Source organism: Schistocerca piceifrons, chromosome 2 (assembly GCF_021461385.2).
Source record: "Schistocerca piceifrons isolate TAMUIC-IGC-003096 chromosome 2, iqSchPice1.1, whole genome shotgun sequence".
NCBI classification, from domain to species: Eukaryota; Metazoa; Arthropoda; class Insecta; order Orthoptera; family Acrididae; genus Schistocerca; species Schistocerca piceifrons.
The window spans coordinates 1046614218-1046641029 of NC_060139.1; the positions used below are offsets into that span (position 1 = coordinate 1046614218).

Sequence of the window (26812 nt, forward strand, 5' to 3'; positions counted from 1 at the left end):
AGGTGCAGTTACCTTTCCTCTGATGAGTGATTTTAGCTGATTTTTCTATGCTGTAATCCCTTATCTTAATGTCTATCATTTTTTCATTCAAGAAATGAATAAAAGTAGGAACTGTAGAAAGTTTTTTCTCAGTAAAATAATTTTCATAGATGCAATTCAGTACATCAGTCTTCTTTACACTATATTCCATTTTGGTACCATTATGATCACTGAGTGACTAGATAGAAGACTTAAGACCAAAACTTTTGTGCATATTGTCATTAGATCACTATATAGAATTTCTTCTTCTCCGTCTCTCCTCTAGCATTAAGCATGAAGGCGTGTTGCAATTCTTTCGCAGAATCCATCTCTTATTGGATCATCTATTGATAAAAAACAGAATTTTAGTTTCAGACGTATTGAATGTTCTTCCACTGATGTCATTATACTCATATCAGATTGGTTTTTATGCCAGTGTGTGAAAAAACATGCACTGGTAGCAATCTTAGAAGCAGTATTAAATTTATGAAATTTATTTGCCATTGTGGCATCTTTCTGACATTAGCTGCATTAAGTATGAAGATATTACTTACTGGTGACATGAAAATTTGTGCCGGACAGGGACTCAGACCCAGGTTTCCCATTTGTTGCAAGCAGTTGTCTTAACCATCTCAGCGTGCTTCCAGGACCAACCCCTACTTCCATATGCCCTCCTGTCTACAACCTCATTGCTAACAGCTTTTTCCTTATATCCCCACAACAGGATTTCAAAGAGATAAATATATTCAACATTAGTGTTATGATCATCATTTTACCCATTGAAGCTTGTACTACTTATTTTTACCAATGTCCAAAGAAAAAGACATTGGTCACAATTTTGCAGCAATACTAAGTTTATGAAATTTATTTGCATTGCAGAATTGTTCTGACATTAGCTGGATTAGGTATGAAGATATTACCTATTGGTGACAATGAAAATTTGTAGCAGATCGGGACTCAGACCCAGATTTCCCGCTTATTGTGAGTGGTCATTTTAACCTGTTCAGCTTTCTGAGCATGCTTACAGGCCTGACTTATACTTCCATATGCCCTACTGTCTATGACCTCATCACTCACAACCTTTACCTTGTATTCCCACCACAGGATTTCAAGGAGATAAACATATTCAGTGTTAGTATTCAATCATCATTTGGCCCATTGAGACTTGTGATACTTACTTTTAACAATGTCTAAAGAAAAAGACATTGGTCAGAATCCTGCAGCAATATTAATTTTATGAAATTTATTCACTATTGTGGAATATTTCTGACATTAGCTGCATTGGGTAGGAAGATATTACCTATTAGCGATACATGAAAATTTGTGTTGGACAGGGACTTGAACCCAGATTTCACACTTGTCATGAGTGGTTGCCTTTACCACTTCAACTACCCATTGATTGTGTCATATATGTATGCATACTATACAATACTACCGAATTGAGCCTTTGTTACTTCTCAATTTCAGTCCCAGAGATGATTGTATGAGATGAATGTATGAAGTTGACTGTCCTTGTAGACTATGACTTGTTTCTTGCAACTGTGTAGGCCTCTGCAATCAGAGTCAGTCAACTTATGTGTTCTGTAATGGATCATATCATATAGTAAAATGACTATCCCTGTATTAACCAGTGTTTCAGTCACAGTTACAGACCAAAGTTTCAGTCAACCTTCTTCTGGATTTCATGTTGCACTTGATAAATTGAAATATTTCCCTACCTTTCACTGATAAAATAACAGCTTATCACCAGTAGAAATCCACTTTGTTAACCAAATCAAAAAGTTTGGATCTGTTTGTTACCAGAAGATGTAAAACAATAATCTCAGGATGGAACTTTTTGCCTTACTTTAAAATTTAGCTTTGCTATCAATCAGGCATTTTATATCATTAGACAAGCAATCAAAGATTTTGATAGTAGTTTTATTCACTCCTTTCTAATCTCAGTGTAAATGGAGAAAAATGAAAGTTATATTTTCTATTGTCATTATGGCCATAGTCAATCCTTCTGGTATCTAATGGGTTGTTTATAACAGTATTATGAGAAAATATGACATAGACAGTGATGCTGTGGTTAAAATACCTAACTGCGTAAACAGCTATCTACAATATGATCATTGGTGAGCACCATAAATTATTCTTATGGCATGATCAAACAGTCCACGGGTGTACTGCTAGTTTGTTGTGTCCAACGTGCACACTATTTTAGTGACCAAACATGTCACCAGCATCAGGTGCACTGATGAACTGAGCTGAGGGCGCATGACCAACTAACATTCCCTGGCCCCACAAGCCACGGTCCATGTCCATGGACAGGGAGGTGCTAGCATCGGCATCTGTAATGGGGTTGATGTAAGACCTCTGTCCCCCCTGGTCACCAGATTGTTTTCTTTGCTGAGAGTCTTCTTAACTAAATTCAGTGCTGGTTCCCAAGCCTTGCTAAGATTATAGCTGCAATCTTGGTTGATGAGATTGTCCCTGATATGAATTTCTATGGCCTTTCTAATGACACTGTCCAAGTATTTGGGATTCTGTGACAACATCCTGGTACATTTGTACTCCATCACATGATTCTCAGACAAACAGTGCTCTGTGATGTCTGAGTTTCTGGGATACATCAGTTATGTGTATGTCTGGTGTTCTTGGCAACAATCTTCACCAGTGCACACTGTCTGTCCAATATATGTCTTCCCACATTGACATGGAATCTGGTATACTCTGGCCTTCCGTGGGTTCTTCTGTCTCCACAGATTGTACTATTGTGGTGGGGTGGAGAGTGTGCCTCATTTGCCATTCTAGGTATCCATTTTTTGGAGTGTGGTTCTGGGGTGTTCCAGCTCATAAGGCAGACTCTCTGTGTCTGAAATGGTGCACACCATGTGTACTAGTGTTTTTAGTACCCCATTTCTCTGCGAAGGGTGGTGGCAGCGGTCTGTATGCAAATACTGGTCAGTGTGCACTTTCTTCTGATACAGCAGGAAGTGTAGGAGTTTGTCCACCTGTCATTCACATAATGGAAAAGACACATGGGTTTCCTTTTGCATGATACTGGGGCTTCCTCCTCAAAGTTATGTGGGAGACACATTCGTCATCTGGCACCATTGAATGGACAAACTCCTTGACTTCCTTACACATTTGATCTCCATACATTCCAACACCAAATTCACTATGGAGACCAAAGCAGGAGGAGGATTACCATTCCTGGACACCATGGTTAAGAGAAGAGTTGATTGCACCCTGAGCCATGGTGCGTATCAGAAGAAAACGCACACTGACCAGTATTTGCATGCAGACAGCTGCCTCCACCCTTTGCAGAGGAATGGGGTACTAAAAACACTAGTACACATGGCGTGCACCATTTCAGACACAGAGGGTCTGTTCCATGAGCTACATGTACCTCAGAACTGTACACCAAAAAACTGGATACCCAGAATGTCAGATTAGGCGTGCTCTCCACCCTACCACAACAGGACAAACTGTGGAGACGGAAGAAGCCACGGAAGAAGAGGCAGCCACTGCCTTTATACCATACATTGGTGCACTATCTGGAAAATTCAGATGCATATTGAAGAAGCACCCAGTAAAAATTATCTTTTGCCCACCCAATAGAACATGAGCATTGTTGAGAAGTGTCAAAGGTGATCTTGGTGACCAGCATATACTAGATTCCATGTCATTGTGGGAAGACATATATTGGACAATGTGCACCATCAAAGATCATTGCCGAGAACACCAGAGGCACACTCGACTAATGTATCTCAACAAGTCAGTGGTCGTAGAGCACTGTTTATCCAAGATTCCTGTGATGGAGTGCAAATGTACCAGGATCTTGGGTCAGACTTCCAAATACTGGGACAGTGTTGTTAGAGAGGCCATAGAAATTCGTACCAGGGATGATCTCATTAACCGAAATTGCAGCTATAATCTTAGCAAGGCTTGGGAACCAGCACTGAGTTTAATTGAAAGACTCTCAGCAAACAAAACAATCTGGTGACCAGGGCAGACAGAGAACTTTCATCAACGCCATCACAGACACCAATGCCAGTGTCTCCGCAATTGCCAATGGTGCAGACCACAGATGGATGGGCTCACAGGGGCAGGGGATATTAGTCAGCCATGTGCCTTCAGGAGCACAGCTCGCCAGCACATCTGAAGATGATGACATGTTTGATTGCCAAAATATTATGCCCGTTGGACACTACAAACTGGCTGTACACCTGGGAAATGTTGAATGAACAAATATGCTGGGAGAAACTTAAGAATCACATTCTTATGGCATGCTTTTACGTAGTGAAAACTTTCTTTTTTAAAAATGAACTACCCCAGAATATACCCCGTAGGATATTATTGTGCGAAAACAAGCAAAATATGGTAACTTACTTATTAGTTTCTCTCTAAGATTTGCAATAACATGAAGTGCAAAGTGCCTGTACTGAGTTTTTGAAAAGCTTGAAATAAATTTCTTCTGTTTCTAACTTTCATCAACATGAGAATTCTGAAGATTTTGTCTTTCTTCTTAGCACTTGCCCTTTCTTTAAACTTACCTGTTTGCAGTGTCATTTCCAGATTTTTTTTCAATATGGTAACTGAATATGGCAGTGAAGGGTTTAATATGTTTCAGGCTGAAAAGAATCTTAAAGCAAATGAAGAGAGGAATAAAAAATTAGAAGCTGAATTAAAAACGCAGCAAAGTGAATTAGAAACAAAAGTGTCAGGACTTGAAGCTAACCTGCAGGTAATTTTTATTTAACTTTATTTTCTATTAACACTGCACTGAAGTAAAAGATATCTGTGTCTTCTGAGCTGTATTTGTTTACAGGCAGAGAAGAAGAAGTGTGAAAGACTCAAAGCCAACCACGAGAAAGAACTGAAGAATAGGGAGCAAGAGTTAATCAGTCTTCGAACAAAACTGAAAACACTAGAGAGTAATAGTGGAGCAAGTACAAAGAAGTTAACAGAAGTGAAGCAGGAGTACCAGGAGAAAATAGACAGTGAGTTTAGTAAATTCAAACTCTTTTTAGATATAGAAGAATGTTTAATGCTTTCCTGTTATTACTTGCAGTTTGTACAAGCTAAGAGTTGAGATATTTCATATATTTCTTTGGTATCTGGCACTATTTTTAGAGTAAATATCGTTCTTTTCACACCATTAATGATCGAATATTCACCATATATCAGGAATGATTGCTGATGTTTTGTTCAGGAATGATTGCTGATATTTTGTGTGTGTGCGAAATTTACTAAGGTATATGAGATTTACTTTCATTCCAATTGATCCACAGTGAGGAGGTCTTCCAGGATGTTGAACCTGTCAGAGCAACAATAATACATGACAAATATTTACAACTATAACAAATAAGCAAAAAAGATTTTTTATTTATAAGGTAATAAACATATAATAGAGTATATTAAAAAACAAAGATTCCATGACTTAACAAACAGGAAAGCGCTAGTAGATAGGCACAATAAAAAAAACACACAAACACACACACAAAACTCTTTGCCTTTAAATATGTCTGCTTGTGTCTGTATATGTGTGGATGGGTAAGTGTGTGTGTGCGAGTGTATAACTGTCCTTTTTTCCCCCTAAGGTAAGTCTTTCCGCTCCTGGGATTGGAATAACTCCTTACCCTCTCCCTTAAAACCCACATCCTTTTATCTTTCCCTCTCCTTCCCTCTTTCCTGACGAAGCAACCTAAACGGTGTAACACTGTGCCAAGATGTGCTGGCCATGCACCAAGGCATGTTTAGCCACAGGGTAATCATCATTACCAACAAACACTGTCTGCCTGTGTCCATTCATGCAAATGCACAGTTTATTGCTGGTTATTCCCACATAGAAAGCTTCACAGTATAGGCAGGTCAGTTGGTAAATCAAGTGGCTGCTTTCACACGTGGCTCTGCCTTTGATCGTGTACACCTTCCGGGTTACAGGACTGGAATAGGTGGTGGTGGGAGAGTGCATGGGACAGGTTTTACACTGGGGGCGGTTACGAGGGTAGGAGCCAGAGGGTAGGGAAGGTGGTTTGGGGATTTCATAGGGATGAACCAAGAGGTTATGAAGGTTACGTGGGCGGCAGAAAGACACTCTTGGTGGAGTGGGGAGGATTTCATGAAGGATGGATCTCATTTCAGGGCAGGATTTGAGGAAGTCATATCCCTGCTGGAGAGCCACATTCAGAGCCTGATCCAGTCCTGGAAAGTATCCTGTCACAAGTGGGGCACTTTTGGGGTTCTTCTGTGGGAGGTTCTGGGTTTGAGGGGATGAGGAAGTGGCTGTGATAAATTGCTTCTGTACCAGGTCGGGAGGGTAGTTGCGGGATGCAAAAGCTGTTTTCAGGTTGTTGGTGTAATAGTTCAGGGATTCCGGACTGGAGCAGATTCATTTGCCACGAAGACCTAGGCTGTAGGGAAAGGACTGTTTGATATGGAATGGGTGGCAGCTGTCATAATGGAGGTACTGTTGCTTGTTGGTGGTTTTGATGTGGACAGACGTGTGAAGCTGGCCATTGGACAGATGGAGGTCAACATCAAGGAAAGTGGCATGGGATTTGGAGTAGGACCAGGTGAATCTGTTGGAACCAAAGGAGTTGAGGTTGGAGAAAAAATTCTGGAGATCTTCCTCACTTTGAGTCCAGATCATGAAGACGTCATCAATAAATCTGTACCAAACTTTGGGTTAAATGGTGCAAGCTGTTCGAGATTCTGAAAAAAGTAGGGGTAAGCTATAGGGAGAGACAGGTCATATACAATATGTACAACAACCAAGAGGGAATAATAAGAGTGGACGATCAAGAACGAAGTGCTCGTATTAAGAAGGGTGTAAGACAAGGCTGTAGCCTTTCGCCCCTACTCCTCAATCTGTACATGGAGGAAGCAATGATGGAAATAAAAGAAAGGTTCAGGAGTGGAATTTAAATACAAGGTGAAAGGATATCAATGATACAATTCGCTGTTGACATTGCTCTCTTGAGTGACAGTGAAGAAGAATTAAATGATCTGCTGAACAGAATGAACAGTCTAATGAGTACACAGTATGGTTTGAGAGTAAATCAGAGAAAGACGAAGGTAATGAGAAGTAGTAGAAATGAGAACAGCGAGAAACTTAACATCAGGATTGATGGTCACGAAGTCAGTGAAGTTAAGGAATTCTGCTACCTAGGCAGTAAAATAACCAATGACGGACGGAGCAAGGAGGACATCAAAAGCAGACTCACTATGGCAAAAAAGGCATTTCTGGCCAAGAGAAAACATGGACTGTGGGAAAACCAGAACAGAAGAGAATCGAAGCATTTGAGATGTGGTGCTATAGACGAATGTTGAAAATTAGGTGGACTGATGAGGTAAGGAATGAGGAGGTTCTACGCAGAATCGGAGAGGAAAGGAATATGTGGAAAACACTGATAAGGAGAATGGACAGGATGATAGGACATCTGCTAAGACATGAGGGAATGACTTCCATGGTACTAGAGGGAGCTGTAGAGGGCAAAAACTGTAGAGGAAGACAGAGATTGGAATACGTGAAGCATATAATTGAGGACGTAGGTTGCAAGTGCTACTCTGAGATGAACAGGTTAGCACAGGAAAGGAATTCTTGGCGGTCCGCATCAAACCAGTCAGTAGACTGATGGAGGGGGGAAAAAAAAAAAAAAAAAAAAAAAAAAAAAGAAAGAAAGAAAGAAGAAGAAGAAGGATTGAGAGACAAGGCTGGAAGTCAGAAATTCCTGGAAGGTTTGGAGAGGGTGATTTTGAGGAAGAGGAGGTGGGTCCCGCTGTGACGGAGGACGGAACTGTTCCAGGCAGGGTTCAATTTCGATAGTGTCTTGGGGAGTTGGATCATTAGAAGTAGGATTAGGATCATTTTTCTTCGTGGCAAAGTGATATTTCCAGCAGAGAGTACGAGTGTAGGACAGTAAATCTTTGATGAGGGCTGTTGGTTGAATCTGGGAGTAGGGCTGAAGGTGAGGCCTTTTGATAGGACAGAGGTTTCGGATTGGGAGAGAGGTTTGGAGGAAAGGTTAACTACTGAATTAGGCTGTTGTGGTTCCAGATTGTATTGATTAGAATTTTGAGGTTTTGGGGGGAATGGAGCTGGAAGTGGGAGATTAAGTAGATGGGAGAGACTGGGTTTGTATGCAATGAGAGGGGGTTGAGGTTTGTTGGAAAGGTTGTGAAGGGTGAGTGAGTTGCCTTTCCGTAGGTGGGAAACCAGGAGGTTGGATAGTTTTTTGAGGTGGAGGGTGGCATGCTGTTCTAATTTGCGGTTGGCCTGTAGGAGGATGCTCTGAAGAGCCGGTGTGGATGTGGGAGAGGAAAGATTGAGGACTTTTATTAAGGATAGGAGTTGACAGGTGTGTCCATTGGCTGAGTTGATGTGTAGATGAAGGATTAGGTGGGTGAGGGCAATGGATTGTTCAGTTTGGAACTGGTATAGGGACTGATGGAAAGAAGGGTTACTGCCAGAGATGGGAACTATAAGTGTGAGGCCTTTGGGGGTAATGCCTAATGTCAGACAAGCCTGAGTAAATAAAATATGGGAGTGTAATCTGGTTGGGGCGAAGGCATGTTTGCGGATGGAATGTAAATAAAACTTAATGGGGTTGTTGTGTGCATGTTGTTAGGGTGACATGGTATTAGAAGGTGGAAAGTGTAACATGAGGCTGGACTGAAAATGAAAATAAAAATATATGGGGAAAGGTAAAGGTGAACTAGAAAGCAACTGGAGATATGGTGTGAAAAAAGTCGAAAAAGTGTTGGTTAAAGATGAGCTATGTTGATCCTGTGGTGAATTTAGGTTGGTAAGCAACGATGTGCACAAAGGTTAGGTGGTTGTGTTGCCGCCTAAACACGTTAAGGGGTGGAGAAATTTGAGAAAATTTCGAAAAAACTGTGTGTAAATGTATTAATGGAGTGGTTTTGTGGTGGCAGATTATGAAAATGAGGCTAACAATTGTCTGACGAAGAAATAATGACGTTAAAACCTGAGGGGAGGCGGCTAAAAATGATCAGTGATGTGGGAAAAATGGAAACGGAAAAAAACGAAAGTTATTAGAACTAGCCGAAATGGTTGTTTCATGAGTGAAAGGAACTGTTTGTGAACTGGAAATGGGGGATTTTATAGCAGCGGTAGTTTTGAAAGCGGAAAAATTTTTTTTGGTTATGGTTTGGAAGTGGGTCACGTATTATTGAGTATATATAGGCAGGATAAAATTTTATTGTAGATTACGATAAAAAGGAGAAGGTGAATAAAAAGTGTAACTACCTGCAATAACAGAAAGAGAAAGTAAGATGACAGAAAAGATTTCGAAATGCAACAATGACAATAACAAACGTAATTGTTGGGTTCAAATTAATGATATGAATATAACAGAGGGAAACATTCCATGTGGGAAAAATATATCTTAAAACAAAGATGATGTGACTTACCAAACTAAAGCGCTGGCATGTCGATAGACACACAAACAAACACTAACATTCACACAAAATTCAAGCTTTCGCAACCAACGGTTGCTTCGTCAGGAAAGAGGGAAGGAGAGGGAAAGACGAAAGGATGTGTGTTTTTGGAAGAGGCTAACGAGTCATTCCAATTCCGGAAGCGGAAAGACTTACCTTAGGGGGAAAAAAGGACAGGTATACACTCACACACACACACACACACATATCCATCCGCACATACACAGACACAAGCAGAAAGGAAACTCAGTCACCCTTCACAATCTTCCCAGCAAACCTCAACCTCCTCTCATTGCACACAAACCCAGTCTCTCCCATCTACTCAATCTCCCACTTCCAGCTCCATTCCCCCCAAAACCTCAAAATTCTAATCAATACAATCTGGAACCACAACAGCCTAATTCAGTAGTTAACCTTTCCTCCAAACCTCTCTCCAAATCCGAAACCTCTGTCCTATCAAAAGGCCTCACCTTCAGCCCTACTCCCAGATTCAACCAACAGCCCTCGTCAAAGATTTACTGTCCTACACTCGTACTCTCTGCTGGAAATATCACTTTGCCACGAAGAAAAATGATTCTAATCCTACTCCTAATGATCCAACTCCCCAAGACACTATCGAAATTGAACGCTGCCTGGAACAGTTCCGTCCTCCGTCACAGTGGGACCCACCTCCTCTTCCTCAAAATCACCCTCTCCAAACCTTCCAGGAATTTCTGACTTCCATCCTTGCCTCTCAATCCTTCTTAAAAAACCTTAATCCTACTCCCAACATCACCACTGCTGAAGCCCAGCCTATCTGTGATCTGTCCGCCCCAGTAGCTGAGTGGTCAGCGTGACGGATTGCCGTCCTCTGGGCCCGGGTTCGATTCCCGGCTGGGTCGGAGATTTTCTCCGCTCAGGGACTGGGTGTTGTGTTGTGTTCATCATCATTTCATCCCCATCCGGCGTGCAGGTCGCCCAATGTGGCGCCGACTGTAATAAGACCTGCGATATGGCGGCCGGACCTGCCCCGCGAGGGGCCTCCCGGCCAATGACGCCAAACGCTCATTTCCATTTCCATCTGCGATCTGAAGGCTGACCGATCCATCGTCATTCTTCCGGCGGACAAGGGTTCCACGACCGTGGTACTTGATCGCCGGGAGTATGTGGCTGAGGGACTGCGTCAGCTTTCAGACAACACGAAATACAAATTTTGCCAAGGTACTCCCATTCCTGAAGTCCAGGTGGAGCTTCAAGGAATCCTCAGAACCTTAGGCCCCCTACTAAACCTTTCACCTGACTCCATCAACCTCCTGACCCCACTGACAGTCCGCACCCCTACCTTCTACCTTCTTCCTAAAATTCACAAACCGAATCATCCCGGCCGCCCCATTGTAGCTGGTTACCAAGCCCCCACAGAATGTAACTCTGCCTACGTAGATCAACACCTTCAACCCATTACATGCAGTCTCCCATTCTTCATCAAAGACACCAACCACTTTCTGGAACGCCTGGAATCCTTACCCAGTCTGTTACCCCCGGAAACAATCCTTGTAACAATTGATGCCACTTCCTTATACACAAATATTCCGCACGTCCAGGGCCTCGCTGCGATGGAGCACTTCCTTTCACGCCGATCACCTGCCACCCTACCTAAAACCTCTTTCCTCATTACCTTAGCCAGCTTCATCCTGACTCACAACTTCTTCACTTTCGAAGGCCAGACATACCAACAATTAAAGGGAACAGCCATGGGTACCAGAATGGGTCCCTCACACGCCAACCTATTTTTGGGTCGCTTAGAGGAAGCCTTCTTGGTTACCCAGGCCGGCCAACCCAAAGTTTGGTACAGATTTATTGATGACATCTTCATGACCTGGACTCACAGTGAAGAAGATCTCCAGAATTTCCTCTCCAACCTGAATTCCTTTGGTTCCATCGGATTCACCTGGTCCTACTCCAAATCCCATGCCACCTTCCTTGACGTTGACCTCCATCTGTCCAATGGCCAGCTTCACACGTCCGTCCACATCAAACCCACAACAAGCAACAGTACCTCCATTATGACAGCTGCCACCCATTCCACATCAAACGGTCCCTTGCCTATAGCCTAGGTCTTCGTGGCAAACAATTCTGCTCCAGTCCTGAATCCCTGAACCATTACACCAACAACCTGAAAACAGGTTTCGCATCCCGCAACTACCCTCCCAACCTGGTACAGAAGCAAATTACCAGAGCCACTTCCTCATCCCCACAAACCCAGAACCTCCCACAGAAGAACCCCAAAAGTGCCCCACTTGTGACAGGATACTTTCCAGGACTGGATCAGACTCTGAATGTGGCTCTCCAGCAGGGATATGACTTCCTCAAATACTGCCCTGAAATGAGACCCATCCTTCATGAAATCCTCCCCACTCCACCAAGAGTGTCTTTCCGCCACCCACCTAACATTCATAACCTCTTGGTTCATCACCATGAAATCCCCAAACCACCTTCCCTACCCTCTGGCCCCGGTGTAAAACCTGTCCCATGCACCCTCCCACCACCACCTGCTCCAGTCCTGTAATGTAAGGAGGGAATGTAATCCCATGCCACTTTCCTTGACGTTGACCTCCATCTGTCCAATGGCCAGCTTCACACGTCCGTCCACATCAAACCCACCAACAAGCAACAGCACCTCCATTATGACAGCTGCCACCCATTCCACATCAAACGGTCCCTTCCCTACAGCCTAGGTCTTTGTGGCAAACAAATCTGCTCCAATCCGGAATCCCTGAACCATTACACCAACAATCTGAAAACAGCTTTCGCATCCCGCAACTACCCTCCCGACCTGGTACAGAAGCAAATAACCAGAGCCACTTCCTCATCCCCTCAAGCCCAGAACCTCCCACTGAAGATCCACAAAACTGCCCCACTTGTGACAGGATACTTTCCGGGACTGGATCAGACTCTGAATGTGGCTCTCCAGCAGGGACACAACTTCCTCAAATCCTGCCCTGAAATGAGATCCATCCTTCATGAAATCCTCCCCACTCCACCAAGAGTGTCTTTCCGCCGTCCACCTAACCTTCGTAACCTCTTAGTTCATACCTATGAAATCCCCAAACCACCTTCCCTACCCTCTGGCTCCTACCCTTGTAACCGCCCCCAGTGTAAAACCTGTCCCATGCACACTCCGACCACCACCTACTCCAGTCCTGTAACCCGGAAGGTGTACACGGCCAAAGACAGAGCCACGTGTGAAAGCACCCACGTGATTTACCAACTGACCTGCCTATACTATGAAGCTTTCTATGTGGGAATGACCAACAACAACCTGTCCATTTGCATGAATGGACACAGGCACATAGTGTTTGTTGGTAATGAGGATCACCCTGTGGCTAAACATGCCTTGGTGCTCGGCCAGCACATCTTGGCACAGTGTTACACCATCCGGGTTATCTGGGTACTTCCCACTAACACCAACCTGTCAGAACTCCGGAGATGGGAACTTGCCCTTCAGTATATCCTCTCTTCTCGTTATCCGCCAGGCCTCAACCTCCGCTAATTTCAAGTTGCCACCGCTCGTACCTCCCCTGTCTTTCAACAATATCTTTGCCTCTGTACTTCTGCCTCGACTGACATCTCTGCCTAACCTCTTTGCCTTTACAAATGTCTGCTTGTGTCTGTGTATATGCGGTTGGATATGGGTGTGTGTGCGAGTGTATACCCGTCCTTTTTTCCCCCTAAGGTAAGTCTTTCCGCTCCCGGGATTGGAATGACTACTTACCCTCTCCTTAAAACCCACATCCTTTCGTCCTTCCCTCTCCTTCCCTCTTTCGTCCTTCCCTCTCCTTCCCTCTTTCCTGATGAGGCAACAGTTTGTTGCGAAAGCTTGAATTTTGTGTGTATGTTTGTGTGTCTATCGACCTGCCAGCATCTTCGTTTTTTATATATATATATAGAAGGAAACATTCCACCTGCCAGCGCTTTCGTTAGGTAAGTCACCTCATCTTTGTTTTATATATATATATATATATATATATATATATATATATATATATATATATATATATATATATATATATATATATAGGGAAACATTCAACATGGGAAAAATATATCTAAAAACAAAGATGATGTGACTTACCAAACGAAAGTGCTGGCAGGTCGATACACACACAAACAAACACAAACATACACACAAAATTCAAGCTTTCGCAACAAACGGTTTCTTCATCAGGAAAGAGGGAAGGAGAGGGAAAGACGAAAGGATGTGGGTTTTAAGGGAGAGGGTAAGGAGTCATTCCAATCTCGGGATCGGAAAGACTTACCTTAGGGGGAAAAAAGACAGGTATACACTCGCGCACACACACACATCCATCCGCACATACACAGACACAAGCAGACATTTGTAAAGGCAAAGAGTTTGGGCATAGATGTCAGTCGAGGCAAAGATGTTGTTGAATGAGAGGTGAGGTATGAGTGGCGGCAACTTGAAATTAGCTGAGGTTGAGGCCTGGTGGGTAACGAGAAGAGAGGATATACTGAAGGGCAAGTTCCCATCTCGGGAGTTCTGACAGGTTGGTGTTAGTGGGAAGTATCCAGACAACATGTACGGTGTAACACTGTATCAAGATGTGCTGGCCATGCACCAAGGCATGTTTAGCCACAGGGTGATCCTCATTACCAACAAACACTGTCTGCCTGTGTCCATTCATGCAAATGGACAGTTTGTTGCTGGTCACTCCCACATAGAAAGATTCACAGTGTAGGCAGGTCAGTTGGTAAATCGCGTGGGTGCTTTCACAAGTGGCTTTGCCTTTGATCGTGTACACCTTCTGGGGCTTGTCTGACATTTGGCATTACCCCCAAAGGCCTCACACTTAAAGTTCGCATCGCTGGCTGTAACTCTTCTTTCCATCAGTCCCTATACCAATTCCAAACTGAACAATCCATTACCCTCACCTACCTAATCCTTCACCTACACATCATCTCAGCCAACGAACACACCCATCAACTCCTATCCTTAATAAAAGTCCTCAGTCTTTCCTCTCCCACATCCACACCAGCTGTTCAGAGCATGCTCCTACAGGCCAACCGCAAATTAGAACAGCATGCCACCCTCCACCTCAAAAAACTATCGAATCTCCTGGTTTCCCACCTCCGGAAAGGCAACTCACTCACCCTTCACAACCTTTCCAACAAATCTCAACCTCCTCACATTGCACACAAACCCAGTCTCTCCCATCTACTCAATCTCCCACTTCTAGCTCCACTCCCTCCAAAACCTCAAAATTCCAATCAACACAATCTGGAACCACAACACCCTAATACAGTAGTTAACCTTTCCTCCAAACCTCTCTCCCAATCCGAAACCTCTGTCCTATCCAAAGGCCTCACCTTCAGCCCCACTCCCAGATTCAACCAAACAGCCCTTGTCGAAGATTTGCTATCCTACACTCGTACTCTCTGCTGGAAATATCACTTTGCCATGAAGAAAAATGATCCTAATCCTACTCCTAATGATCCAACTCCCCAAGACACTATCCAAATTGAACCCTGCCGGGAAAAGTTCCGTCCACCGTCACAGCGGGACCCACCTCCTCTTCCTCAAAATCACCCTCTCCAAACCTTCCAGGAATTTCTGACTTCCAGCCTTGTCTCTCAATCCTTCTTAAAAAAACTTAATCGTACTCCCAACATCACCACTGCTGAAGCCCAGGCTATCCGTGATCTGAAGTCTGACCGATCCAGCGTCATTCTTCTGGCAGACAAGGGTTCCACGACCGTTGTACTTGATCATTGGGAGTATGTGGCTGAGGGACTGCGTCAACTTTCAGACAACATCACATACAAAGTTTGCCAAGGTAATCCCATTCCTGATGTCCAGGCGGAGCTTCAAGGAATCGTCGGAATCTTAGGCCCCCTACTAAACCTTTCACCTGACTCCATCAACCTCCTGACCCCACCGACACCCCACACCCCTACCTTCTACCTTCTTCCCAAAAATTCACAAACCCAATCATTTCGGCCGCCCCATTGTAGCTGGTTACCAAGGCCCCACAGAATGTATCTCTGCCTACGTAGCTCAACACCTTCAACCCATTACATGCAGTCTCCCATCCTTCATCAAAGACACCAACCACTTTCTCAAACGCCTGGAATCCTTACCCAATCTCTTACCCCTGGAAACCATCCTTGTAACCATTGATGCCACTTCCTTATACACAAATATTCTGCACGTCCAGGGCCTCGCTGTGATGGAGCACTTCCTTTCACGCCGATCACCTGCCACCCTACCTAAAACCTCTTTCCTCATTACCTTAGCCAGCTTCATCCTGACCCACAGCTTCTTCACTTTTGAAGGCCAGACATACCAACAATTAAAGGGGACAGCCATGGGTACCAGGGTGGCCCCCTCGTATGCCAAACTATTCATGGGTCGCTTAGAGGAAGCCTTCTTGGTTACCCAGGCCTGCCAACCCAAAATTTGGTACAGATTTATTGATGACATTTTCATGATCTGGACTCACAGTGAAGAAGAACTCCAGGATTTCCTCTCCAACCTCAACTCCTTTGGTTCCATCAGATTCACCTGGTCCTACTCCAAATCCCATGCCACTTTCCTTGACATTGACCTCCATCTGTCCAATGGCCAGCTTCACACGTCCGTCCACATCAAACCCACCAACAAGCAACAGTACCTCCATTATGACAGCTGCCACCCATTCCACATCAAACGGTCCCTTCCCTACAGCCTAGGTCTTCGTGGCAAATGAATCTGCTCCAGTCCAGAATCCCTGAACCATTACACCAACAATCTGAAAACAGCTTTCGCATCCTGCAACTACCCTCCCGACCTGGTACAGAAGCAAATAACCAGAGCCACTTCCTCATCCCCACAAGCCCAGAACCTCCTACAGAAGGACCCCTAAAGTGCCCCACTTGTGACAGGATACTTTCTGGGACTGGGTCAGAGTCCGAATGTGGCTCTCCAGCAGGAATACGACTTCCTCAAATCCTGCCCTGAAATGAGATCCATCCTTCATGAAATCCTCCCCACTCCATCAAGAGTGTCTTTCCGCCGTCCACCTAACCTTCGTTACCTCTTAGTTCATCCCTATGAAATCCCCAAACCACCTTCCCTACCCTCTGGCTCCTACCCTTGTAACCACATCCGGTGTAAAACGTGTCCCATCCACCCTCCCACCACCACCTACTACAGTCCTGTAACCCGGAAGGTGTACACGATCGAAGGCAGAGCCACCTGTGAAAGCACCCACGTGATTTACCAACTGACCTGCCTACACTGTGAAGCTATCTATGTGGGAATGACCAGCAACAAACTGTCCATTTGCATGAATGGACACAGGCAGACAGTGTTTGTTGGTAATGAGGATCACGCTGTGGCTAAACATGCCTTGGTGCACGGCCAGCACATTTTGGCACAGTGTTACACCGTCCGGGTTATCTGGATACTTCCCACTAACACCAACCTGTCAGAACTCTGAAGATGTGAACTTGCCCTTCAGTATATCCTCTCATCTCGTTATCCACCAGGCCTCAACCTCCGCTAATTTCAAGTTGCCGCCACTTGTACCTCACCTGTCTTTCAACAACATCTTTGCCTCTGTACTTCTGCTTCGACTGACATCTCTGCCGAAACTCTTTGCCTTTACAAATGTCTGCTTGTGTCTGTGTATGTGCGGTTGGATATGGGTGTATGTGCGAGTGTATACCTGTCCTTTTTTCCCCCTAAGGTAAGTCTTTTCACTCCCGTGATTGGAATGACTCCTTACCCTCTCCCTTAAAACCCACATCCTATTGTCTTTCCCTCTCCTTCCCTCTTTCCTGATGAAGCAACCGTGGTTTGTGAATGCTTGAAATTTAACAAAAGTGTTGGTAAGTTGATAGACACACAAATAAACACAAACACACACACAAAATTTAAGCTTTCGCAACCCACGGTTGCTTCATCAGGAAAGAGGGAAGGAGAGGGAAAGACAAAAGGATGTGGGTTTTAAGGGAGAGGGTAAGGAGTCATTCCAATCACGGGAGTGAAAAGACTTACCTTAGGGGGAAAAAAGGACAGGTATACACTCGCACATACACCCATATCCAACCGCACATACACAGACACAAGCAGACATTTGTAAAGGCAAAGAGTTTGGGCAAAGATGTCAGTCGAGGTGGAAGTACAGAGGCAAAGATGTTGTTGAATGACAGGTGAGGTATGAGCGGCGGCAATTAGAAATTAACGGAGATTGAGGCCTGTTGGGTAATGGGAAGAGAGGATATACTGAAGGGCAAGTTCCCATCTCCGGAGTTCTGATAGGTTGGTGTTAGTGGGTAATATCCAGATAACCCAGACGGTGTAACACTGTGCCAAGATGTGCTGGCCGTGCACCAAGGCATGTTTAGCCACAGCGTGGTCCTCATTAGCAACAAACACTGTGTGGCTGTGTCCATTCATGCAAATGGACAGTTTGTTGCTGGTCATTCCCACATAGAAAGCTTCACAGTATAGGCAGGTCAGTTGGTAAATCACGTGGCTGCTTTCACACGTGGCTCTGCCTTTGAACGAGTGCACCTTCCGGGTTACATGCTGCCTGGAGTAGGTGTGGTGGGAGGGTGCATGGGACAGGTTTTACACCGGGGGCGGTTACAAGGGTAGGAGCCAGAGGGTAGGTGGTTTGGGGATTTCATAGGGATGAACCAAGAGTGTCTTTCCGCCGTCCACCTAACCTCGTAGAACACAGAAACAGCATCACTTTTTTTCCTAAAAAGAATAGACTGATCTGTATGAAATACAATCATCTTGAAACATAACAAATAGTTGTGTCCACTTAATGATGTGTATGGCATTTCTCCACATACATCAGCATGAACAAATTCTCCTGGAGCAGAGGCACATGTCTGCACATTTGTCCTACCTAAATCTCTTCCTCTATAGTTCACTGTATTGAGAAGATTGACAATAGAATTTGCTTGAAGTAAATTTTAAATTTTGGATCAAACTGCTATCAGAAATTATCTTCAAAGTGTCAAAGTTTACATGTCCCAACAACCTCTTGAGCTGCAACAGAGCTAAGCCAGATGACAGATGATGCACAATCTACTTGTTCAGTATTTTCCATACAAAACAGTATTCTGTAACAGTGATTTTCAGATTTTATGCAAATTACTACTGAACGCTCAAATAAATACCTCAGTCTTATAGTTCTTAAAATGTAATTTTAAATTTTCACTGACTACCGCCTCCCGCCTCCCCCTGAAAAAAGATGTTTTCTCAAGCCAGGTATTTATAATGCATCCTCCGCTGTACAATGTTTCCATATATTATTTACTAGTGCATTTAACTTGACTAATCCAATACATACACCATACACAACTGAATTACCTCCCATTTCGACAGTGACATTAAATTTCCTAGTCGTTTAAACACTGAAAATCATTCCTTGTGTGAAATCAGATATTGTGATGCAGCACTATGAGCAAGTCAAGCATTATTGCAATTAGTAGCCAGAATATTTCAAATTTCTGCATAGGTTCTTGACTTTCTCCTAATAATTTAAACAGTCTTTTGTTGCATTCCACTCAATAATAGCCTTTCTCATGACAATAATAATGATCTCGTCCACAGAATATTACTTTATGGGCACTGACTTTTATCCTTTTTGTGGTAACATTAACAGCAGTGAATCCTGTTGCTAAATCTTCAGTCCACAATAAAGGTTGCTCTTCTTTCAGTTACATTGTCCTTAAATTACTGAAAGTTTGCTTGCTTTCATTACATGAGTCCTAAGTCATAATAAACAAACCATATTTCACCTAAGGTTCACTACTGGTTCACTAACGTCTGCAAGATACTGAGCTAATACATGAGCTTTACTAATTTGTTTTGCAATAGTAACAGAGTGAAATATTTTATAATTAAAGAATGGTTGTTTATTTATAGCAGACCACTGGTAAGGAATAATTTTTATCTGTGTCCACATACCATTTGTTGTAGCACATGGTGCAACAGTTTACAAATGGTCAAATTCTGTTGCATGAAATAAAAATAATTAACTCATCCCACAGGTTCTTTGCATCAGTGCCTCAACTGACTTTACTTTACTTCCATCAGAAATTTCTCAGCATGAAACATATTTCCATTTGATATTTGTGTAACTCAAAATGATATGCATCAAATTCGTGCGTACTATAAACCTGTTTTTGATTATGTATTCTTTTTTAACTTTACAAGTGTAAAATGTTACCCCAAAAAACACACAGTTTCTTTGGCCCATAACCTGCTGAATAGACTGTAATCAGGTTATGACAGGTATTTGTCTTGAATAAAAAGAGTGCTTATGCACAAGGCACAGAAGATAACAATTAAAAATGTTACTAGGATACAGGTACACAATAGAATAAGAGACTGTGTGTTGTCCAGAAGCACCAAAGAGAGAGAGAAAAATACATCAAACACACTAAAATATCATATACATGATCGTATACATGCACACAGACATTCATTCAAAGGTAATCAGCATAAGAAGTGACAATACACAACAGAAACTATAAAAAGGCAGCTACTGGTATCATCTTGGCCTGTGTTACAGTTCTCCTGGTTTCTGTGCCATTTTGATAAGTGTTTTTCTGTCTCTTTTGCTCTAAACTTTTGCTCTCCTCTGTTGATTGAAACAGCCTTTAGTTTCAGTAGCTAAAGATTATATAATCAAATATTTGTGCATTCCTGTATTTTTGCTTGTACAATGTGGTCACATAAATGTCTGTCTGTGTGTGTGTGTGTGTGTGTGTGTGTGTGTGTGTGTGTGTGTGTGTGTGTGAGTATGTGTGTGTATACTCTAGCAGAAATAGATTTCATCTAAAAGTTAGCAGCAGAGTTTTCAGTTTTGTTTATGACTCTACTGTTAGATAGGTTGTTACCTTTATTCCTTAAATTATTTATTGGTAGAAGTTTTTACTTTAAATTCTGTTGGCTGGTACAGTGAATACAAGTCAAGCCAGTCCAATAGTGTTTTGCTCACATGGTGCATAGTTGCAACCAAGACAACTTAGTATGTTATGTGCCGTCGATCACTTTGTGTACTGCCATGCATGGCAGATCAACCTCGCTTACACTGTTGGCCCATAGACTGGCTGCTGTCTTTCAACTGTCTGGCATACCCTACTCTTATAACAATGAAAACAATCAATTACTGACAAAATTATTTAAGTGGATGGCTAAAAAATCTACTCACCAAGCTGTGGCAAAACACACAGATGAAAGACGGTTGTAATTGGCAAGTTTTTGGAGTCAGTGGCTCCTCCTTCAGGCAGAAGGGTTGAAGGGGAAGGAAGAGGGCTGAAGGAAAAGGACTGGAGAGCTCTAGGAAAAGGGGTAGATTTTGGCAAAGTCACCCAGAACCACAATTCAGGGGAGACTTATGGCACGGGATGAGAAGGAAAGACTGTTTGTTGGGGACTGCATTGGACGAGATTTGAAAACCCGAGAGATTAAAGGTGGAATACAGGGTAATATGCAGACAGAGATTACTGCTTAAACACCATGCATGAGTTAATAAGAGTGAAAAGCTAAGTACATTGTACATAACGGAGATGGGAGGGGGAAGATGAAAAAATAGATTGGAAAGACAATGAAAAGTGTTAAAAACTAAAACGGAGTGAGGTAAAGTGTAGTTACAGTGAAAAAATGCTGAGACAGGAGAAATTAAAGTAAATTAAGGCCAAGGACATGTTGCAGTGCTAGTTCCCACCTGCAGAGTTCTTAGAAACTGGTGTCTGGAAGAAGAATCCAGATGGCGCATGTTATGAAAGCAGGTGCTGAGATCACGAATGTCATGTTGTAGAGCATGGTCTGCAACAGGATATTGTGAGTTGCCACTATACACCCTCTGCCTGTGCCCATTCATCCTAATTGATAATTTGGTGGTAGTCATGCTGACATAGAAGGCCAAACAGTGTTTACATAACAGCTGGTATATGGCGTGTCGTTTCACAGGAGGCTCTCCTTCTGATAATATAAGTTTTGCCAGTTACAGGGCTAGTATAGTTAGTGATAGGAGGGTGCATAGGGCAAGTCTTGCAGTGGGGATGGTCACAGGGGTAGGAGCCATAGTGTAGGGAGATGGGTGCAGAAGGAGCATAGGGTCTGATAAGAATGTTGCAGAGACTGGGAGGGCACTAGAAAGGTGTGGTGGGCAAAATTTCAGACAGAATTGATCTCATTTCAGGGCATGATTTTAGGAAGTTGTGGCCATTTTGAAGTATCTGGTTAACACATTCCATGCCAGGATGATACTGAGTCACCAATGGTGTGCTGTGAAGTTGTTTTTTGGAGGGATCAGCAGTACCAATATTGGATGTGATGACCCAGAAAATCTGCTTTTTAACTAGGCTTGTGGGTTAATTACGTGCAGTAAAGGCTAAGGTGAGAATGGTGTGTATTGCTGTAAAGAGTCTGCATCTGAATACCCCTGTCCTGCAATTCTGGGTGGCTTTCCCGAAATCTACCCCTTTTCCTAAACCTCTCCAGTCCTTTCTCTTCACCCCTCTTTCATCCGAGTTAAAATGTAATTAAAATCTTGTTTTAGTACATTGGCAGGAAAATGGACTGTAGTTATCTGCCAGTACTCTGTAGTCAGTTGAGCCATCCCTCTTTCTATACACTTCCACATCAAGGATGGGAATCATACGGTTTGTTTCAATTTCCACTATGTATCGGACATCAGCATAGTATTGATTGAGGGATGATGGTTATGCAAATCTCCTTCACTGTTGTGTCAAGTGACAGTTATCAGTTTCAGAATGTATGTTGGGTCTCTGCAGAATTACCATGAGTTAAGATCCAGAGACTGGATCTACCAGAGGGAGGAGGTGTTTAGTGCCACCACTATTTTTTTGGTTTACTGACAGAAAGCCATGGAAGCTGTCATGCATAGAGCTGACAAAAACACCAATACATTAGATACGACATTGGGTGATTTCCATACTGTGGGTGAGCCATGGGCCAGCATCACAGTAATGAAGATACAGCAGAAAGGCAGGGCAACTGCAGCAAGGGCAGGCCAGTTACTACACCTCCAAGCACTGGACTTGCTGATTGTGGAGGTGACATGGTGCTGCAAGCAGCCAACATGAGACTTGGCATCCACCAACCGTAGGCTTATTGCCTAAGCCCAACACTGTGGACTTAATGCTACTTTCTAGTGAGTCGCCTCCAGGCTCACTTTTGCAACAGCCACTCTTCTGCCTTAGTAGGCAGCTGTTCGAGACCAGGGTGGTTTGGCCACTCTTCCTCCTATGCCTGTGTTGGCATACTGATGATGTAAATCTCCCCTCGCAAGGACAGACAGTGCTGCTGAAGGCTGTCTTCTTCTGCAAGAATGAGGGTGAGTGTCTGAGCCTGCCTGCATGTCACGCCTTGAGTTGCAGGGCCATGCCCAGATGGTACACGTACTTCTGTGGACTCTGCACACCAGCATTTCTGCCTACTCATTGGCAACACAGCAGGCTGCTGGCTGCCTGCTTGCAACAGTAATTCTCAGCACTTGCTGTCTTTAGCATGGTTTCAAAGGGGTGTTGCACTGCAGAGTGGTGCTACGAGTGTTGTAACTTGTTCCTAAATAAAATGTATTACTATTAACGATGTTTCTATGAGCAACTATTGTCATTATCCTAATAACTACTCACTATAGCTCAACCTGGCACTGTAAAGTTCATCCACCCTGAGCCTCTACACAGTACATGAGCACATTGTCATACGTTTATAGGAAAATCATGGGTCATTCCGCTGTGCTGTGCTCATCACTGTGAGGATGCCCACTCAGTTTCTCAGTTGGAATGAGGGGAGGAGGTGATGTGCATGGGGCATAGTTGCATGTTTACGGGCCTTGAGTCAGTTTTCTAAATAGATTGGAGTTAGTTCAATGGGCATAGCAGCTTATTCTTGGTCCAGATGTCTCCAGCAGGTGTCCTTAATGAGTTGTCTGGAAAGTGTAAAACTTTGTTTTATATGATAAGTTATCTGGGGCAGTTTGCATGTAAATTGAAGAACATTGTACAATAGGGACCAACTGCATGAGGCAGTGAATTGTTAAGACACTCACTTCATATTTGGGAGGATGGAGTTTGTTCTGTTCAGCCATTCTAATTTAGGTTTCCTGTGATTATCCTAAATCATTTTCAGCAAAATGCTGGAATGGTTTCATTATCATGGCCAAGTCGATCACCCATCCTGCCTTCATAAAAGCATAGTTGTATGTTCTGTGTGTTGTGTATTTTGAGCTACACTCCTGGAAATTGAAATAAGAAGACCGTGAATTCATTGTCCCAGGAGGGGGAAACTTTATTGACACATTCCTGGGGTCAGATACATCACATGATCACACTGACAGAACCATTGACACAGGCAACAGAGAATGCACAATGTCGGCACTAGTACAGTGTATATCCACCTTTCGCAGCAATGCAGGCTGCTATTCTCCCATGGAGACGATCGTAGAGATGCTGGATGTAGTCCTGTGGAACGGCTTGCCATGCCATTTCCACCTGGCGCCTCAGTTGGACCAGCGTTCGTGCTGGACGTGCAGACCGCGTGAGACGACGCTTCATCCAGTCCCAAACATGCTCAATGGGGGACAGATCCGGAGATGTTGCTGGTTCTAGAGCACGTTGGGTGGCACGGGATACATGCGGATGTGCATTGTCCTGTTGGAACAGCAAGTTCCCTTGCCGGTCTAGGAATGGTAGAACGATGGGTTCGATGACGGTTTGGATGTACCGTGCACTATTCTGTGTCCCCTCGACGATCACCAGTGATGTACGGCCAGTGTAGGAGATCGCTCCCCACACCATGATGCTGGGTGTTGGCCCTGTGTGCCTCGGTCGTATGCAGTCCTGATTGTGGCGCTCACCTGCACGGCGCCAAACATGCATACGACCATCATTGGCACCAAGGCAGAAGCGACTCTCATCGCTGAAGACGACACCTCTCCATTCGTCCCTCCATTCACGCCTGTCGCGACACCACTGGAGGCGGGCTGCACGATGTTGGGGCGTGAGCGGAAGACGGCCTAATGGTGTGTGGGACCGTAGCCCAGCTTCATGGAGACGGTAGCGAATGGTCCTCGCTGATACCCCAGGAGCAACAGTGTCCCTAATTTGCTGGGAAGTGGCGGTGCGGTCCCCTACGGCACTGCATAGGATCCTACGGTCTTGGCGTGCATCCGTGCGTCGCTGCGGTCCGGTCCCAGGTCGACGGGCACGTGCACCTTCCGCTGACCACTGACGACAACATCGATGTACTATGGAGACCTCACGCCCCACGTGTTGAGCAATTCGGCGGTACGTCCACCCGGCCTCCCGCATGCCCACTATACGCCCTCGCACAAAGTCCGTCAACTGCACATACGGTTCACGTCCACGCTGTCGCGGCATGCTACCAGTGTTAAAGACTGCGATGGAGCTTCGTATGCCACGGCAAAGTGGCTGACACTGACGGCGGCGGTGCACAAATGTTGCGCAGCTAGCATCATTCGACGGCCAACACCGCGGTTCCTGGTGTGTCCGCTGTGCCGTGCGTGTGATCATTGCTTGTACAGCCCTCTTGCAGTGTCCAGAGCAAGTATGGTGGGTCTGACACACCGGTGTCAATGTGTTCTTTTTTCCATTTCCAGGAGTGTATTTACTTTCATTTTACTATGATGACCAACCCTATATCATTGTGAAATGATCCCTGGATGAATAAATAAATAACATTAAATAAATAAATATGTCTCTGCATTGTTGTGAGCACCCTCTGTGGTGAAAGCTGGCCTCATTGATATCAGATTGATTATCTTCACACAGTAAAAATTCAGAGAATGACATCTTTTTTTTTTTTTTTTTTTTTTTTTTTTTAATGACTGGATCCCATGTTGTGATTAAGTGGAAGCTGTCATCATGATTGATAAGGGTCTCAGGCAGTCGTATTTCCACTGACAGTGGGATTCCAAAATTTTAAGTATGGACCACAGTTTTTTGTTTCATTATATTTCATCAAATTATCAGTAGGAATACAGTGCTGGCTTGGAAAAAGTGAGTATGCTGCTGCTGTTCAATGATACACTCCTGAGCAGTGTGCATAATTTGCCCTATATATGATTTGCTGCATTTGCACGAAATCTTGTAAATGCCTGCATTGTGCCATCCTAAGTTGTCTTTCACTGATCTGCTGAAATTTTTGATGGAGTATGAAAGATCAATTTCACTCTATGTTCCCTTAGTAATCTGCTTATTTTCACTAAAATATTTTCAATATATGGCAGGTAGGCTGTCATCTTGAAGGCCTTATCATCTTTCTTGTACTGTCATTTATATGTCTGTAATGCTGTTTGTATCTACTGTGATTAATATCGATTTTCCAGGAACACAATTTGGATGTGTTCCAGTTTGCTTGCAAGTTATTGCCACCTGAGATAATATGGACTCTGTAAATCAAAGTCTTTAGAATGCCCTTTGTTTGAGCTCGATGGTAGCAATTAGTGGCACATAAATACAAGTCTGTATGAGTGGGCTTTCAACATACACTTGGACATTCAGACTCTGCGCCAAAATGTTGTGGCAGCAAGTTACACACATCCATCAATTCCATCGAAATTTCATGAAAGAATCTATATGCCAAGAACATTTTAAATTTAAAATAGAATGTTATTTTGATGTATATAAAACAATTCTGCCTGATCAAGAGATTACAAAACTAAATGGGATTTTGTCTAGGGAAACGATTATGAGAGTTACTGGTGTTTTAATTCATTTAAAGTATTTAAAATATCATCTTTTTTTTTTTTTTTTTAAACATAGCTGCACAACAGCAACGGTTCCACGTAATAAAATTATAAACAGCCGACCAGTTGCAATGGATAAAGAAATCTTTACCTAGGTTTCAACAAATTTAAATTTCTCTTCTTCAGAAGGTGGCAATTTTACATTATTATGGACTGATGTATCATCGCCGTTTTTACAAATGTCTGCATAGATCCATTTGTCAAAATTTTTAGGGCTATATTTTAATTTTGACAAATGGATCTATGCAGACATTTGTAAAAACGGCGATGATACGTCAGTCCATACTAATGTAAAATTGCCACCTTCTGAAGAAGACAAATTTAAATTTGTTGAAACCTAGGTAAAGATTTCTTTATCCATTGCAACTGGTCGGCTGTTTATAATTTTAATTTTGACAAATGGATCTATGCAGACATTTGTAAAAACGGCGATGATACATCAGTCCATACTAATGTAAAATTGCCACCTTCTGAAGAAGACAAATTTAAATTTGTTGAAACCTAGGTAAAGATTTCTTTATCTATTGCAACTGGTCGGCTGTTTA

At 43.4% G+C, this 26812-nt stretch overlaps 1 protein-coding gene across 2 annotated transcripts in view; it reads left to right on the top strand.

Moving 5' to 3' along the window:
• The window catches only part of LOC124774718 (trichohyalin), a 402178-nt gene that overhangs the window by 313735 nt on the left and 61631 nt on the right, over positions 1–26812 (top strand). For both annotated transcript variants that reach the window (XM_047249503.1, XM_047249504.1), the window contains exons 26-27: positions 4637–4750; positions 4835–5006. In XM_047249503.1, coding sequence (XP_047105459.1) covers positions 4637–4750; positions 4835–5006 — 286 coding nt within the window. The remainder of the gene's footprint in view (positions 1–4636; positions 4751–4834; positions 5007–26812) is intronic.